The 18,083-nt window shown below is 44.7% G+C and overlaps 1 protein-coding gene across 1 annotated transcript; it reads right to left on the reverse strand.

Moving 5' to 3' along the window:
* Positions 1-14,835: 14,835 nt before the first annotated feature.
* On the reverse strand, positions 14,836-18,083 carry SNTN (sentan, cilia apical structure protein). The gene is made up of 4 exons (XM_056501665.1): positions 17,974-18,083; positions 17,339-17,373; positions 16,439-16,578; positions 14,836-15,120 (listed from the first exon to the last, which is right to left on the reverse strand). The coding sequence occupies exons 1-4, from the start codon at positions 18,081-18,083 to the stop codon at positions 14,962-14,964; spliced, it is 444 nt and encodes a 147-aa protein (XP_056357640.1). The 3' UTR covers positions 14,836-14,961.

Raw genomic sequence — 18,083 nt, forward strand, 5'->3', positions numbered from 1 at the left:
CCTTTATGTTCCTCTTTGATATTCAGTCTCTAGCCTTTAGAATTGCTGCTCTCCCAATCCTCCTTGTGTAAATCATCACACTTCCCCTTTTTATGATATTCTAATTAAGAAAACTGTGATAACAGTAACTAATTATGTCCATAACACATTTTGAAGTGCTCTCTCCGCCTGTCAACACTCAGAATGGGAGTCTAAACTTTGGCAAGGGTCCCAGAGCCAAAAAAGGGTCTTGAGCAAGATGCCACTAACCTCCTGTCATTAATCTCAGATAAAGAAGTTCCTATGAACAGCCAGCAATTCATTTGCCATCAGACTCTGGGATCCTTGTTCAGCTTTTCTGCTACAGCTCAGTTCCATTCTTCTAATCACTCACTCTGAAGCATGGAGTCATGGTCACTTTACTATCTGATTTTCCTGCATAAATGATAGCTGTATGGAAGGGCTGTGAATTAGGATGGACTACAGAGCAGTATTTTATCTTTTGGGAGATTCTGTGCCAATCCTTTAAAAAAAAAAAAAAAAAAAACAAACTACTAACAGAGCAGGGGAATTGAAGAGCTTCCCCAAATACACAAACCTGTCACGTTTTGTCCCCTCAATGCTTTAGTTCAACATCTGTCTCCCAGCTCACAGAGCTGCTCAGTGCAGGCAGCAGAGGAAGCACAGCCTGGGGAGCCCCTCTTGCTGTGGCCAGAAAGGAGAGATTCCCAGAGCCCCAGGAGAAGTCAAGGATTTTCAAGGTTGAGGGAATACAATTTCATTTTAGGATCATGCAACAGCAAAGTTCTTGAGCCATTTAACAGGTTGAGAAAACAAACACATACCTCTAAATTTCAGAAGTTCCAGCAATTAGCAGAGACTCCCACACCTGCTTTGCTGGGACTTTACCCCCATCACTGACCAGCCTTCTCTATCTGCAATTCCTCCCTGTCTTCCTCCACCAGCAACCTGCTGGAGCTGTGACTTCAGCCTCTCTCCAGCCAGTCCAAACTGGGACATCTGCCCCTGCTCCCCAGTGCCTCCCTTCCCCAGCACAAAGCACTGCTGGCAGCTGGAGCCCTGCAGCATCTCTGCCTCCCCAGGGGATCTCCGTGCTCACAGGATGGCAAACAGACTGCTGGGTGTCAAACAGGGGCTCCAAGTTCCCCTGTAGCATCTCTGCCTGAAGATGTTTATACCATTCTCCCCCTTGGTTAAATTCCTGAGAAAATAATTTAACACACTGGATTTCATATTGCTAGAAGAGATGTAAACTGTTTGAATGCCACAGCCTTGGGCTGTACCTGCAACATCAAAGGAAACCCACTTTGACAGAGAAAGGGTGAAATCTGCAGGTGTCTAGATGGTGGGGAGTGCCTCTCTGGGGAGTTTTAATATTTTAGCCATGTCAGGCCTGTGAATTGCAGCTTTTTGCGGTGAGTAAATTGATTATGTAGATTCATGTGGTCTACAGGATCCGTGATGTGCACAGAAGGTGACATAAATACATCTTACAGTGCCAACAGCTTGTTTTATTTCAATGCCTGGCAGGTTACAACTGACATTGAAGAGAACAGTGATGAGCAGGCACTTTGTGAGCCCTCCCTGTAAAAGGCAATTGCATCTGACAGTGGGGCTGGTGGGACAGACCTCCAGAGCTCCCATAATCTGTTATGCTGGGGACTGGAGCAGCTCTGCACTCTGGATTCAGAGAGCAGCTGGCAATGTGCTACTCTCCTGTGCTCACTGCAGATAGGGATGAGTTATTGGTCATTTCTTCTGGATAAACTTGTCTGTGCAAGTCACAGTCTCTGCTCACAGCAGAGTCCTGCCTCCCATTTAGACAGCAAACTGTATTTAAAGGTGTAGGACTGGCTTAATGAGCCTATCAACCATGCTAATTTCATTGATGTTATCAGGGTTAAAACCCACATAGCTATTGCCAAGCCATGGGTGCAATTCAGTGTCTGAGAAACAGCAAGTGTGAACTCAGAACAGCCCTGGGTTGATCAGGGCAGCCCAGCCAGGGGCTGCAGGTGCTCCCCACATCTTCCATAACACGTTGCAGAACCCCCTGCCCTTCTGTGACATACAGGCACCACAAAGAGCTGCAGACTCAGACTCCAAAACAGCCTGGCTGGCCATGCTTGGATGGGGCCAATCCAGACATCTCCATCATCCCCTTACACTGAGTGCTGTTCTGTGTCTGCACTCTGAAATCTCTGCCCATAGGCTGCAGCATTTGTGTGTAAAGTGGAGACAGCACTGGCATGGAGGCTGACCAACACAGGCTTGCAAAGCAACAGTCATGTATTAGTCATTGTAAAAAACACAGAATCATTCAGGTAGAAAAAACCTCCTGAGACCATCAGGGCCAACCATTAGCTCAGCACTGCCAAGCCCACCACCAAACCATGTCCCTGAGTGCCATATCTGCATGTCCTTTAAATTCCTTCAGGGATGATGACTCCACCACTTCTTTGGGGAGCCTGCTCCCACACTCCAACCCTTTTGGTGAAGATCTATTTGCAAACATCCAACCTAAACCTCCCTGGTATAACTTGAGGCTGTTTCCTCTTGACCAGTCACTTTTCACCTGAGAGAAGTTGCTGATCCCCATCAGGCTACAACCTCCTTTCAGAGAGTTTTGGAGAGCAGTAATGTTTCCCCTGAGCCTCCTTTTCTCCAGGCTGAACAAGGATTAGTTATTTCCTGTTGATGCTGCTTTGCACACACAGTCATCTGTCATGGGAGGTTTTTTATTTCTCTTATTCTGTTCCATGGCAAAGCAAAAATAAAAATGTTGCCAAGCCAGAACAGCAGCCCCATGCCCCATGAGAGTACAGCAGGTTACACTCTGCTCAAGGAGTTTATAGCAGCAATGATGGTGCTGGGCTTCCCCTGGGAAGATGGAAGATTTGGGGGTTAAACCGTGGCTGGGCTCACAGGGATGGTTTGGCACAAGCTGCAAAGGCTGATTCGTTTCTACACAACACACCCAGAGGGGTTTCACATTCTAATCCCAGCAACAAGAACAGGAAAGACTCTGTGGAATCTCTCTCAGGGTAATTTTGCACTAGAATGCAAGTATCTCCTAAAATAGTGTTGATGAGGGGCTAGTGGCCTGACTGGGAAAAGTGAAGGAATAATCAACAGAAAAAAAATCTAGGCTTCCAAAGAAGTGTACTTAATGGCTAAAAGATGCTAAAGAAAAAAAACAAACTTGTTTTCTCCTACTAAAAAACCAAATAACCAACAAAAAAAATGCTTCAGAACTTTTCATTTCACAGACAGAAATTGTCATACTTTTAGTGTTCTCTGCTTCTTCTGAGGAACTAGAATTTTGTAGAATGAGACAACTCTCACTTAATAGAAAAGCAAAATGTTTGGGGATAATTAATTTCTGGGAGTTTTAACCATACAATGGAACGCAACACAGCATCTGCTCCTTTGGCAAACTACTCCCTCACATTTGTTTTGGTATATCAACAGCTTTATTCATTATTAAGGATTATTCACATGCCAAGGAGAGATTGGCATTTCTGAGAGATGCTCACAAAATTTCCGTGAGTTTTAGCACATGCCTCCTTATTCAGTTTACACCAGAAATATGGCACCCACCATCCTCTTGTCCTTAAAAATATTTCTCTCATTCATCAGCGCATGGTTTAGATCAAAACCAGAAGGCAGGAACAATTCCAGTCAATGATCTGTGAGCAGTCCCTTGTCTGAAGCACACACATCCAGAAGTGATGAGTTGTTGATCACTTGGATTAAAAAACAACAAACCCAAAACAACCAAACAGCTCTGAAAACGCTTTTGAATGAACTGCTAATTGAGAAATAGATCTAATTTGCAGCTCATCACCTGACTGTGTCGGCTCCAGGCTGGTTGCTGCTCCCACCTTGCTGGTGGGTGGCACTTCTGCCCAGACTGGGGCTGCTGTGGTGCTCCCTGCCCTGGGCCAGCACAGGCTGGAGGTGCTTCCCCAGCTTTGTGCACAGAGGGTCACAGAGCAGGCAGAAACATAATCGATAAAACCACCCCTGTCCCTGGTCTGCAATGAACTGTACTTGAAATACGGGGCTTTCCTGACACAGGTGCCCTTGAACTTTTCTGTCACATCCAGAGGAAAAGTCCAGCTCCTCTGTCACAAGCCTTTGCCTGCTGGTTCTTCAGGGCTGGGCAGGGACAGAGAGGTTTTGCCCAACCACCATCCCCATGCTGGCCAAAAGACAAAACAGCAGCACTTTCCATAGGAAAACTTGCCCAAAACCACAGAGCAGAAGATGTAACTCTTCCCTAGATGATAAGCAGCTGAGCTCCATGAGAGCCAGAACTGATTCAGAAAAGGCAATGAGAGACCCTCCAGGAGCAAAGCACAGGGCTGACCCCTTTCACACAAGGTCCTAGAAGGTGTTAACTGCCATAATCCTCTCCCAAGAATCCTTTTTAAGCCACAATTTCACAGATCTTTTAAAACCATATACTTGTTTTCATGCATATAAAGGTCTGCTTCACTACCCTTGCAGGATAAGCCAGCAACCAATAATCCCTACATGAAAAGTGTATCTGCTGGCTGCAGCATTGCCAGTCCCATGGATGCTGTGCTATCTCAGACATCTATTGAGTGGCCACAGCTCCAAACTCAGCAGATTGAGCCAAGTTGCATCAGCTGTGCAATAATGTGCTCATCTGGCCAGTGCAGCAGCTCAGCAGCTGCTGTACAGCCAATTGAGATGTCTCTGCCTCTGGCAGAGGAAAAAAGAAACCCTACAAAGCCACTGTTTGTGAGTTACAGCCCAAGCACACAGTTATGTCAGGCTCTAAGTTAAATCACTGCAGGCAAGGGTCATCTTCTCCCCCTACACATGCATTGCCACATCCTCTCCCTCTGCTTACAGGATGCTCTGTTTGCATCCCTCAGCCCCAGGATGTACCTTTGCTAGGTGTCACCATCAGCAAGCACAGCACACTCTCCCTTTCATTGGGTCAAGCACAGGAATTAACATTTATAAGCTTTCTCAGCCTTGGACACCTAAAGTATCTTCCCATGACTGTACAGGGAACCAAACCCTTCTCAAATTTGGATCACAGCCAGCTGTAGCATGGTGGTTTGTTCATCAGACAGGCTTAAACTCTGCATTCAACCTGCAGGCAGGGCTGCCAAGAGCTGGGACCCAGGGCAGTGCAGGAAAGAGGCACATGCTCTTAGGGCTGTAGGGGAAATCTCTGTGTTGATAACCACTTACTGCTTTGCCTACCAGCTGTTTGCATAAAGGGGCATTTACTCAGAGAAGGCTCCTTTTTGGAGCAGTGCTACAATATTTACACACATGCTTTATGTTATAAGCTGCTTTTGGCATTTTCTACAAGACATCTTAAATGAGTTGCTTGAAGACACAATAATGCAAAGCCAAGGTTATTTACATTTCTATCAGGAATCATTTACCCTTCAGAGGAAAATGAATTACAAAGTCAAGGAAAAAAGTCATATATAAGGTGGGGGTAGAATCTGTTGTGCATGAGACACAGATTTCTGCAATGATTTAATTTAGTGAAATACGTTGTACTCAAGTGTTTAAATTAGAAACCTGCTCTGAGCTGAGGAACTTTGATTAGACAAAGAGAACGCTAATCACTTGGAGCACTGCTTGCAAGGGGCAAGCAGCCACTCAGAATCCCTAATTTGTAACTTATTTATGCCCTGCAGAGCCCACACACCTTAATGGTTTTGATGTTCTGCTTCATGCCAAATGACTAAACACTCCTCACATGAGCAGACTGTCACTCACAGCCAGGTCATTTATCTTTCAAAACAGCAACAGAGCAATCTTGTCCTTTCTGCTTGGAGGTCTCTTGAGGCATTTCAAGGTGGCTCCATTTCAATATGAATCATTTGAGAACCTGCTGTGGACAAGTTCAACCAGGCAGAGAGTTGTAAAGGTGTTTTTCCATATGCAAACTGTGATTGTTATTTTATGCTGTGAAAAAACTAAGATATCACCATGCACAGTGACCATGTGAGAGCTTCTTCTAGAAACACTGTGAGAACACAACAACACACCTCTATTTCTATCAGGGAATGGTTTGGGTTGGAAAGGAAATTAAAGATCATCTCGTTCCAGCCCTCCTGCCATGGGCAGGGACACCTCCCACGAAATCCCATTGCTCCAAGCCCCATCCAGCCTGGTCCTAAACACTTTCAGGAGTGGGGCATCCACATCTCTGTGCCAGCACCTCATCACAGGAAAGAGCTTCCTCCTAATATCCAGCCCAAACCTACTCTCAGTTTAAAGCCATTCCCCCTTGTTCTTTCACTACATACCCTTTAAATAGGTTTTGTAAAATTGTACAGGCTATGTGTGGAAAGCCTGGCCCAAGAGCTGCCTACTCAAATACATCAGGAACAAGGCAGTGTTTGGACACTTTAACTTGCCTCTCTCCAGCACAGTAATGGGAGCATGGGGCTTCTGACTTTCTTCTTTCTCCCCCTGGGGTTGAAGTGCAGATGTTAGAGCTGAGAGGTTCTTTCCTCAGGCTCCAGCATCAGGCACTCAAAGCAGCAGGACCAGAGCCCTGGCAGCAGGGAGGATGCACTTGGGCAGCCAGTGCAGGAGAATCACAGCCTGCAGGGGCTCCAGGATGGGGCTCATCCTCCACAGCTTGAAAAGAAACCCTTTGGGAGGGAGGTTTGGGTGTCACCATTCAGTGTGGGCACCTCTGTGCAGGGCACTCCAGAGCAGCCTGCACTTCTTTCTCAAAGATAATTGCCCACAGTCTTATCTGGGAGAGAGAGGAGAAATGAAAAGCTACAAACACCTTCCTGTGAGGCTGCACAGGTACTGCTGTTATCTTTATGGCAGTTTTTAGTGGCAGCAGCAGCAGCACAGCTGAAATCAGTCCTGTCTGGGGTCAGCAGACAGATCTTTGCCTGCTGTCTTTGCTGGTACATTAGCACTTCTCACATTAATTCATCAAATTAAGAGCCCTGCAGTAAAGCAAAGAAACTTGTTGGGAAAAAAAAAAGCTTGTTAAATATTTCCTACAATTTTCTTTTGGATGCTTCAACCAACAGCAACCCAACCCTGTGGTGCTGCAGTCACCCAACAGTCCCTGGGACAAAGTCTGTGTGTGGGGAGTCATAGAATAGTTTAGGTTGGAAGAGACCTCAATCCTCATTGAATCCAACCTCTAACCCAGCACTGCCACGTTCACCATAAAGCCATATCCCTAAAGGCCACATTCACATATTTTTTGAACACTGTCAGGAGTGGAAACTCCACCACTGCCCTGGGGAGCCTGTTCTAATTCCTGACCATCCTTCCAGTGAGGAAACATTTCCTAATATTCCCATCTAAACCTCCTCTGAAGCAACTTCAGGCTGTTTCCTCTTGTCCTGTCACTTGTTACCTGGGAGAAGAGACTGACCCCTCCCTGACTACAGCCTCCTTTCAGGGAGTTGTGGAGAGCAAGAAGGTCCACCAGAGTCTCCTTTTGTCCAGGCTGAGCCCCCCCAGCTTCTCCTCATCAAACCTGTGCTCCATTCCCTTCTCTGGACACACTCCAGCCCCTCAGTGTCCTTCTTGTGGTGAGGAGCCCAAAACTGAAGCCAAGATTTGAGGTGTGCCCTCACCAGTGCAAGGACAAGTGGCCAGTGGGACCAGGGCAGTGACTGTCCCCATGGCCAGGTGACTGGGAAGGCTCTCCATGACCAATATCCTCGAAACCAGGATCACAGGGCACCCCCAGGACATCTGTTCTTGTAAAGATGAACCCTTTGCACCTTTGGATCTGTATTTCCAGACAGTCCCATCCTTCCTTACATCCCCAAGGAAGCATTAACTAATGAATAATTGAAATACAAGATTTTGGAGCAGTGTCTCAGAGCTAACACCACGTGAGCACTTGGCTCCTGCCACATGCAGCTGGGGAGGTGTGGGGTGTGTGTCTGGAGAAGGAGCTGATGACTTTTCCATGGTAATTGCCTTCAATAAGACACAGTCAGAACACAGCAGTGTGTCACAGGCAAAATGGCAAAGCAGCAAGGCTCTGCTATCATCATGGCCCCCCTCCCTCTAAACTAATGGGCTAGATTACACTGGAGGAGCTTCTGAGGAGAGAAAAAAAAAAGAAAGTAGATTATAAAAAGAAAAAAAAAAAAAAGGTGGTGTGTACCAAGAAAGTCCCAAACCCTCATGAAATATTTGGCACCCTTTGGGTTCTAACTAGCAGAAGAGGAGAGAATAGAAGCATTAAGTTATGAATAAAACTGGTTTTTTACTCTTTATACTCACACTGGCAGTAAAGCAGTACTCAGCTCACAGATATTAAAAAAAAGAAAAAAAATTTTTTCAAGGATCTTCCACCACAGATGCCAGTCACAGCTGCCTGTGGTGGGTGACAACCCTGCTCTCATTAGCATCAATACCAGAGACAAGAGAAACAGCAATTGTGAGAGTAGGTTTAAGAGAGAGCCTGCTAAAGCTGAGGAGAGCAGTGCCTGCAAGCTGGGGAGAAGCTTTGTCAGAAGCAGCAGCACGGGAGGGACCAGGATGTCTCCTGGCACTGTCACAGCAGCAGGGGCATTGCCTGCTCCGTTTAGCAGCATGTTAATGCCAAAGGGCTTTTAACAAAGCCTCTCTCCGAGGCACTTAAAGCTGCTAGGATGTCACAGGAGGAGAAGAAGGATCTTTTAATGCATTAATAAATAGAGGGATTAAAAAAACCAAACCCCACAAGACTCTGAATAAGCCCCAGTTTTTCAACAGAAAAGGAATGTATCCAGTGATTTGTACTGCTCACTGTAGTCATAAGTGGCCTAGAAAGCCATTTAGAAGCAAAACGAATTTTTTAGGTGAGATAAGTCAGGACAGTGAAAACTGGAAGAGATTTTGTATGTGTATATGCACATAGAGATATTTTATATATAGCATATGTATGATAGTAGTTATATACTGTACATATTACGTATCTATTATAGCTTGTGTATAGATATGTCAAAATATATATATTTTAAATACATACACAGGTCTACATAAACTAATATCCCACCTCATTTTCTGCCACCTCTCCCTGGGCACCAGGAAAAGGAGTACAGCAGCAGAAGCATCTTAGCAACAAGTTAAACACATTCCTTGAGAGCAAACAAGTGCCAAACCAGCAGCCTGGGCTCCCAAACCCTCCTGTTCCCTCTCCCTGGGGCAGCCCCAGCACATGAGGCAGGCAGGGACAGCCACCACACTCCCAAAGAGACCCTGAGGACAGTGCTCACTCTTGAGTCACTGCAGAGACCTGAGAGGTTTCAGCAATCCTTACACTGCTGCTCCATGCACTCCCTTGTGAGCTGAAGTTCAGGCTCCCCCATTACATTAACAAACTGACTGCGTGCTCCAATCGATCTCAAGGCACCTCTTGGTCCCTGTTAGCTCCTGGCACTCATCAGGATGCACACATCTCACCAGGAATCTTGTTAGGAAGTAATTGTCAGCAGCAAAATGCTCCCAGGTTGCAGCACAGCACACTGACAGTGCAAGTGGCTTCCAGCTCAAGGGGACAGTCCTGCCTTTCCTAAGCTATTGCTGCTTACATAAAAAAAAAGAAAGAAAAAAAAATCAAAACAAAAGAAACAAGACCTGCCTGGACCTTTCTAAGGCTAAATTTTGTGTTCAAGGCAGCTGCACAACTGCACTAAGTCATGGACACCAACAACCCCCCATCTCCAAATAACAGCAGCAGTTCTTCTCTGGTATATTAACATATCTCTAGTGCAAGGAGCTTTTCACATACCTGTAAGGCAGGACAAAACAGCTCTCCATCTGCTCAGCCTGGGAAGACCAGACCCTGCCATCTCTCCCAAGAGCTCTGTAAAAAAAGGGTGTTTTCCTTTAATCAGAATTTTTGAGTTGATTTAAAATATGTAGCAGCTGAGAGCTCCCAGCTAAATGCGTGAGGAAGAGCTGCTAAATATTTCTCAGGGCTAGAAAAAAAGGAGAGAACCAGAGCCAAAATGTTGTCAGTGAAGGCTGTGGCTATAGCAGGTGGGGATGAGGGGCAGCAGATGTGCCCAGAGTGTGGCTGCCACCCATGAAAGCCACAAGCCAGTGTCCTGAGGAGTCCTTTGCCAATGTGTTGGATGTATGCATCCAAAAACATAAGGGAAATGATCACTTGAGCAATTTCAAAAGTCTCCAGTCTCTCTTATCCTTCTTTCAATTCCAAATCTCACTGTCCTGTTACACCCATGGTCTCTTTACTCCCATAGAGGAGGTGAATCCCCCCAGACTCTGGAACAGGCAGCACAAACCTTCCTCTGCTGCAATCCCAGGAACTGCCTGTTGTCCCAGGGCATCAGCACACCCCAAACACCCCCAGCCCCACCTTGCACCCACACACTGCCAGGCTGTGGGGCAGCCTCTCCCTCCTTGGGGGCAGCTCAGAGCTCCACTGCTGCTCAAGCAGGGTCCAGCATGACACAGCATGAGCCTGGGAGCTTCTTATGAATCCAGTTCCATGTGGAAGAACTTTCCTTTTGACCTTTGTCATCCTCTAACAGGGATAGAAGTCTGCAATTCTTCTACAGTCTCAAGGGCTGGAATAGGTATGAGAGAAGAATTAAGGATCTCTCTTTAATTTGCTGTGCTTACCCACTCTTTCCTTCACATGAACTTGAGCTGTCCCAGCATTGCTTGGCCTCAGGCTGCATTCAGCAGAAGGCTTCAGGTGCTCCTTAATTAATGCTTAATTTGTGTGGGCCTCTGCTTACAATTCTTATGCAAATCCTTATCAAATTGTGTTCTGTTTTCAGCTGAGCTGGATCCAAGCCCTAAAAAGCTAAAATAGGAAAGACAAATTGAGGAGTGTATGTGCAGGTAATAAAGCCTTTCTTGTCCTCAGAGGCTTTGCAGTAACCTTGGGTCATGTGTACTACAAGTATCAATTTAGAGGAGAAATATAAGTTTCTTAATGATTGGGTCTTGCAGAATGTACAAGAGCTGTTGCTGGAAAGCAACTACCAATAAACACTTACTGATGTGTTGGTTATCAATGTAATGTTTTTATATAAATGCTTCCTTCCACTAGAAAGAAGATAGGTCTTTACCAGAGGAGAAAAAATGAGCTTTTTCTGTATAATTTAATCACTGTGTATGTTGCCTGGTACTAACACAACACTTGATAAAGCCACATCTATTATGATCTGTTTTTAATTTGTGCTCTTTATTACAGTTTGTTGTAGCTACCTAATTAAAATTTGTCAGGGAAGTAATCAGCCTTATTTCTGCAGTGAGATCAGTTTAATAAGAAAGCAATTTTGCAATTTGGTTTTATTAATTAATTAGGCAAAACCCTACACAATCCATGTAGTGGTATATAAACCCAGAGATGCCATGACAGCAGCTACAGCATCCCAGGAAAAAAGGGGATATTTACCTGTGGATTCTCTATCCCCAGTGTGGCTTTTGCCCCTGCCAGCTTCAGAGAAAAAAAGCTGCCATATAATGCTTAACCTGAATGTGTCTGCTAATGCACATTTTCTTCAATCAAACCTCAAAAAAGCATTATGTGGAGATTGAGGCAGAAGAGCTGGATCAAGAAAATTTCACCAGCAAATGCAGGAAATGGCTCAGCATCTGTACATGGACTTGCTCCAACAGTCCCAGGTGTCAAAGTAAGATGTCAAAGTAAACAAATCTCACACTCCTGGGAAAACAAATCAAAGAAATAGTGGGAAGACTGTCTGGGCCACCAATGGAGGAGGAAGAAGGGTCTCAGGTCTGGGTTTTTCTGCACTCCAGTTCCCCAGATATGAGGTCTTTCTGAAGGTACAGTAACAGCAAGACAGTTGAAAAATGTACTTTTCTTCCCTGAAAGATTTATGAAAAATTGTACATATGGTGTGTGTGGCCCTGGGCTCCCAGAAGAAAGTTCAGCATGCAAAGCCCTGCCCTGACTCACCTCCTCAAAGTCAGTGCACTGGGATGGGAGAGTTCCCCTGCAATCTGTGAGAGCCCCTAAGAGATTACACTAAAGCCAGATTTTAAAAACTTTCTGAATTCAGCAGGCCAAAGAGGTAAGGCCAGGTACAAAGTAAGAAGTCATGGGGAGAAGCTGTAGGTTGTGGATACTGAGAGCTAGGGAGAAAGAAGCTTGAGTCTTTCTCCAGCTACTCAAAGGAAACCAGAAGGGAAAGAATTAATAACAGAGATTAGCAGCTGCAGTTGGCACAGGAGGATGTGTGAGAGATGTGATGTGCAAGGGGTGTCACCTTCCTTGGACCAATGAAATTAACTTTATCCTCAGTTCTATGATCTAGTCTATAAAAGTGTGTTTGCTTCTTTAATAAATTGCTTTTCTTCTGCCTCTGAAGGAAGTTGTGTGTTGCTATATTCTTTCACTGCTTCCTAACCCTATAGTGACAGTAGGTGTGCTAATTAAAGTGTAAGAATGAACCTGCTTTCCTGAACTGATATTTGGAAATGGAAGATGAAGATCTGAGGCTGAAATTCTCCCTGTCCCTTATTTCTCCTCTGGCAGTCACCTGAAAGTTCATGTAACTGCAGAGAAGATTCAGACTTTTCAGAACAGAACTGAAAGCTTAGATCCAAAGTCTGCAGAACCTCCCAAGATTCACACCTGAGCACTCCCAGGGCACAAATCCCAACACAGCCTCAAGCTCACAGAGGTCAGGGCTGCCCACTCTTCATGCCACTTGCATTCTGAGGGTATCAGACACTGACATGATGTTCCCACTTGCTGAGGCAGAGGAACCTGCAGATTTTATCAACTCAGCTGCTGCTCAAGTCCTTAGCACTTGCTGGGCTCTGCTCTGAGGAATCAATGATGAGCTCTCTTTGCTTCCAACAGGAGTAAGCTAGGGACAAAATAAAGCTCAACAGTAGTCTTTTAAGCAAGCTTAGAGCCAGCTCCCTGAGGATGCAGCCAGACACACTGTCTGCACCAGATCAGCTTCAAAGCCAAGAGCTGAGAGTGCTCAGGGCAGCCACAAATGGTCTGAGTTAATACAAGAGCATTTTCCACAGTCAAGGTGCAAACTTCTACCTACTTGTAACTAAAGGAAGATGCTGGGGCTTTTCCAAGCATGTCCTTGTGCTTTTGAGCATCAGGTGGGGCTTTCAAGGGCTGAGGCAGATCAAGCCTTGCACATCCCATTCCCTTTGCTCAGAAACTCTTGCAGAAACCATCACAGTGCCTTGGCTTCTGTGTGAGCAGCCCAGTGCAGGCTGAATCCAGCTCCAGCTCTGCTACATGTGCTCACTTGGTTTTTCTGTGCTCTGATTCCTTCCCTACCATTTGAATATCTTTGCTACTGAGTTGTTCAGGAATTGCTTCTTACTTTGAATTTTCATTGTGCTTAGCACAAGGGGCTTTTGATCCAAGCCAGGGACTGGGGATGTTGCTCACAAGACACCAAATTGGGATAAAAAGGATTTGCACATGATAAGATGACAGAGTGAATTGATCTGATAAAAGGCTCTTAAGTCATTAATTCAAGTCATGCAAGATTTAGAAACATTTCAGCAATAACAAAAATTCTGTTAGAGCCTTAGCAATTTCAAAGAACTTTTTCTTGATTGGCTTCACAATATTTTTTCCTTTCAGTGTTTTTTTTTTTTGGGACAGAGGGGTATTAGGAAATGTATGCTTCCAGCATCACCAATGCATCCCAAACAATCTTTTCAGGACTGTGCTGTTTTCTTTGCCTGAGTAATGGGAAACCTGCCTAGAAACTCACATTCAGTTCACTTTCCTACCCCAGAAAAGGAGCATCAGGTGATATTTTAGGCTTTCACAAATCTACCTGGCCAAAAAAAAAAAAAGAGACAGGAAAAGAGACTAACACCAGGGACACAGTGTTTAACCAGTGTTAAACTGTGATACCAAGTTCCTGGGAGGCCTGATGGGCACCCCATGGGAGCAGTCACCCTCAGAGCACTGGGATGTCCCTGAGCAGACAGACAGACAGACAGACACAAACACTGTGTGCTGGCTTTGTCACTCATTGCCACCTGTTCTTGCAACCCACCATCACAAAGGGCTTTGCTGATTTATTTGTAGTAGGACTACAGTGAATGTTTAGCCTCCAGATGAGGCTGTGTCCTGGCTGAGGTCCCAACCCTGCACCTTACCTGCTGAGCTTCATTTCAAAATCCACCATATCCATTTGCATTTCTTCTTTCAGCTCCATCCCACACTGCAGAGATCTTCCTTCTCCAAAAAACTGCTGGTCTTCTACTGTAGCCTTTCCTTCACATCAAAATCCATTACAAAACATTGTCTTAGCTCCTGAAAACACTAAGAGCCTTTTTATGTCAAAGAGTTAAATCTCACTCAGCTGGCATTAATTTCCCTCTTTTAACACTAGAGAGTTTGATCCCTTCCTGTTAAAAATTAATGCACCAAAGCTGAATCATTATTATCTTCTCCTTTCCAGCCAAGGAAGAAGAAAAAATTTAAAAGGCTCCAAAATCTTGCTGGCTCATTCATCTTGGTAGAATCTTATTAAATCCTTAGAGAGCTGTTCTGTTCCTGGGGTGTGACTGCTTTTTGTCCCATAGGGATGTCACAGTGGGATAAATGCTGGCTCTGAGCCAGGACTTTGTAGGTTGGAATCAGATCAAATATTAGGATGATGAGCATTTAATACTGAGGCTCTGGCCTAACCAACATCACTCAGCTCCAACACAAACAATTTATTGGCAACCCTTTTCCCCCACCATCCCTGGTCTGGACCACCTCTTCTCTGCTTTCACTCTCTCTCCCAAAGCACAAATGTAGTGGACACAGACCCCTGAGCACCTGCTCCATGGAGGGATTAAGAGAGGAGTAACATCAGCCAGGTTTGGACACAACTTTATTCCATTTACAAGGAACCAGCACAGGGTATCCAAGCACACAGTGGTCTCTGTGTGTAGCTCACTCACTCATATGGTGCCAGGCCATTTCTTCTTTAAAATCACAGATCATTTCGTGGTTTTCACATTCTTGATCTCCTGCAGCAGGTCAGACATTAGAGTGAGACTGACTAACAAGATCATGAAATCTTCAAAATTAATTTTGTTCTCTGACTCCTCATCCAAGGAAGAAATTATTTCCTGGTATTTTGGTTTGTTTTCTTGGCCCTATGGAGGATTTTAAATAAAAAAATGAAAGCATGAAATCCCTTTTTTATTGCATCATTAGAAAAAAAAGGCATATACCTATGTAAATATCAATGTATATTTTTATTTTCCCATTAAGTTGTTATATCCACATTCATATTAGTTTTTCAAAAGGTAGCCAAAGAAATTCAAACAGAAATATTATTGCAATCAGACAGGAGAACAACCAGTCCTCAAAGTTTCCTTCAGAATCCAGAATATATCTTTTAAAAGACACCTAATCATGACTGAAAATCTGATGATGATGATTTAGACTGGTAACTGCTAGGAAAAAAAGGGAATCCTGTTTCTTGATAAAACTGGGAGGAGGAAACAATCAACTGACCAACCTTCTTAAATTTAATATTCAAATATATACAAATACATATTGTGAAGGTCTCAGAAACTGTTGATTTTACAGGCAAAACTTTAGTACTGCTATTCTTGGTCCTCTTGGGCATTCCTGTTGGAATGGATTATTAAAAATCTGTAACATATCTATTATTTATATTTCTTTATGAAAAAAACCTTGCCAGAGTAGCTTTTTAGCTTAATAATTTCCAAACCATCTCAGTGTCTCCAGCTTAATTTCTTCCAGTGATATTTTCAATTTTTTTTTTCAATAATGTGCCTAGTTTCTAATTTGGTGCCAATTTCCCCTCCCCAGCCAGTCATGTGAGTCTGTTATTTTTGGAAGTAAAGGTATTACCTCTCTTGTTTACTTATTTGAGCTTTTTTTATTAGTTCTATATAGCTTTCCCTACTGCTTGGTAATTTTTTTTTTTTTTTTTTTAATTTGAGGATGGGGAAAAAAGTAGGAAGTAAACTGTAGGAAGTTTACAGCCACAAGTGCTGCTGTGGTGGTTTTTCACCATCCCCAGCCAGGTGGGTAAGGGCTTTCTGCCCCTCTCTCCCAGGAACCCACAGTGACTGCAGTGAGCACAGGGCTGGCTCAGTGCTCTGGCAAACCACCAAACACCTCTTTAAATGCCATGAGTTTCTTCTCTTCATAAATCCAGCCTCTTGTCATCATCCAAGGGTTTTAATTTGGTTAATTGGGGTTTTTTTGCAGTTGCCCTGTTTTCTTTAAACAAATTCAAGCAGGCATCAGCTTTATTTATTGCTGTCCCCCTCCTTTGGCCCTCAACATAAAGCAGCTAAGTCACAGAATATGTTTGTACCAAGTCCCTAAAGCCTCATTTGGGATTCCCCCATGGACTGATGCTTGAGCTGCCATTCCTGCACCCAAAGTTCTCAGCCAGAGCTGCCCCAGTGCCACCCACTCAGCAGACCCCCTCACCTGCATGAAATGCCCAAACTGGGACTGCAGTAAGCTCTTGGTTTCAGCTTTGCTGAGCTTGCTCTCAGGGTCAGCATAGCTGTTATACACCAAAGCTGCTGTAGCAAAAGCCTTTTCAAGGTCTGAGCCTTTTCTTAGAGCTGGAGGGAAGAAAAGTTTATGAAAAAAAAAAAAAAAAAAAAAAAGAAAAAAAAGGCTTTGAGATATAATTGAAAGAAATTGTTAGAACCATCCTGGGTAGGTGGAAATTTGTGTAGTTTCATTAAAGTTAATGAGACTGAAACTGTTTATATCCACAGAGGATCTGGCCCAGATTTTATTTGGAGTGGGCCAGCAACATGCCTCATATCCCATGCAATCACACCCTGAAGGAAGCTTTTCTTTGGAGCTAGGGCTGTGACACAGCATGGGCTTGAGACCCATCTGGTCTACCCTGACCCTGGGCATGCAGTGAGGACCTGCCACACCATGGGGACAGGCATGGGGACATCTCCTGCATGTATTTGGACTCCCAGAGACCTGTACCAGGGAAAATGTGGCTCATTTGGAAGCCTGGCTGCACAGGAACATCCATGTCTGAGCACCAGTGTTGCATCCAGCATTATAGAATTCTTGGGATTTGGGCTGGATTCATTCCCCCCACTCGTGCATGACTCTGCATGCTCACAAATTTCTGCTAGCAGAGGTTACACAGATGATTTATGCTGGGATTTTTTATGAAAAGGCAAGCACAAGAGATGTGACAACACAGGAGCACATGGCACAGGGACCCATGAGACCCTCTTGACTTGCATCAGCTGAGGATCTGCACAGCCCCTGCAAACCCTGTGACATTGCCAGAACCTTCTGTGTGTGGCTGTGAAATCCTGAACCCCTGAGTGCAATGAAGGGTCCCCTTACCTTTTATTGATGCCAGCTGCTTGGCTATGGGTACTCTGGTGGTGAGAAAGCAGAGAGGCACAATTATCACCTGGTAAATTGTGTTGGGTATTTAATTTCTCCATGAATGAGCTTGCTCATTTCTGTTTGATTTAATCACCCAGGAACTCAGGGCTCCCCAAGGGAGGGTGTCTTTCCTTCACAGTGGAAAGGAAAATGGCCTCTACAAGCAGCACAAGATCATACAATTTCTAATCCCTCACCTAAGTGAATAGCCCGGAGTTGTTACTACAGCTAATTATTAAATTTAAGTGAGGGACATTGCAACACGCTTCATGTAATTTCTTCATGACCATGAAAGATGTCCCAGAGATTTCTCAGTTTTACATCCATTCCCAGGAAAGCAGAGAGGGGTCTGCCATCCCCTCCTCACCAATGCTCTCAGTTTGGAGCAGGCACATAGCTTTTATTTCCAGCAGGACTCACATTTGTGAGAAGCACCTCCCTGCTTTCAATCAAAACCCAAAACCTGCTTACCTTGTGCTGAATCGCTAGAAACTAATTACAGAGTATGTGATAGAGACAAACACACCCAGACAGTGAGTTCCAAGGCAAAGGGCAGATCACCCAGCTGCCATAACAAAGAGATGACTTACCCCTTGGGCATGCCTGCAGCAGCTGTGGGGCCTTTTTTGGTGGAAGCAGGAGCTGGCTGACTGACTGAGTACTGCTTGGTACTGGGAACGCTTGCTCTGCAGCCACACAT

This window comes from Oenanthe melanoleuca, chromosome 12 (genome assembly GCF_029582105.1).
Source record: "Oenanthe melanoleuca isolate GR-GAL-2019-014 chromosome 12, OMel1.0, whole genome shotgun sequence".
Classification (NCBI taxonomy): domain Eukaryota; kingdom Metazoa; phylum Chordata; class Aves; order Passeriformes; family Muscicapidae; genus Oenanthe; species Oenanthe melanoleuca.

Excerpts from the sequence above, each read along its gene's own strand:
- SNTN (XM_056501665.1), bottom strand. The coding sequence starts at position 18,083 with ATGTGTGGCTGCAGAGCAAGCGTTCCCAGTACCAAGCAGTACTCAGTC. Across the intron at positions 17,374-17,973 it reads GCTGCAGGCATGCCCAAGGG|AGTACCCATAGCCAAGCAGC; the intron begins GTAAGTCATCTC and ends TCTCACCACCAG. Across the intron at positions 15,121-16,438 it reads AGTTTGGGCATTTCATGCAG|GGCCAAGAAAACAAACCAAA; the intron begins GTGAGGGGGTCT and ends AATCCTCCATAG.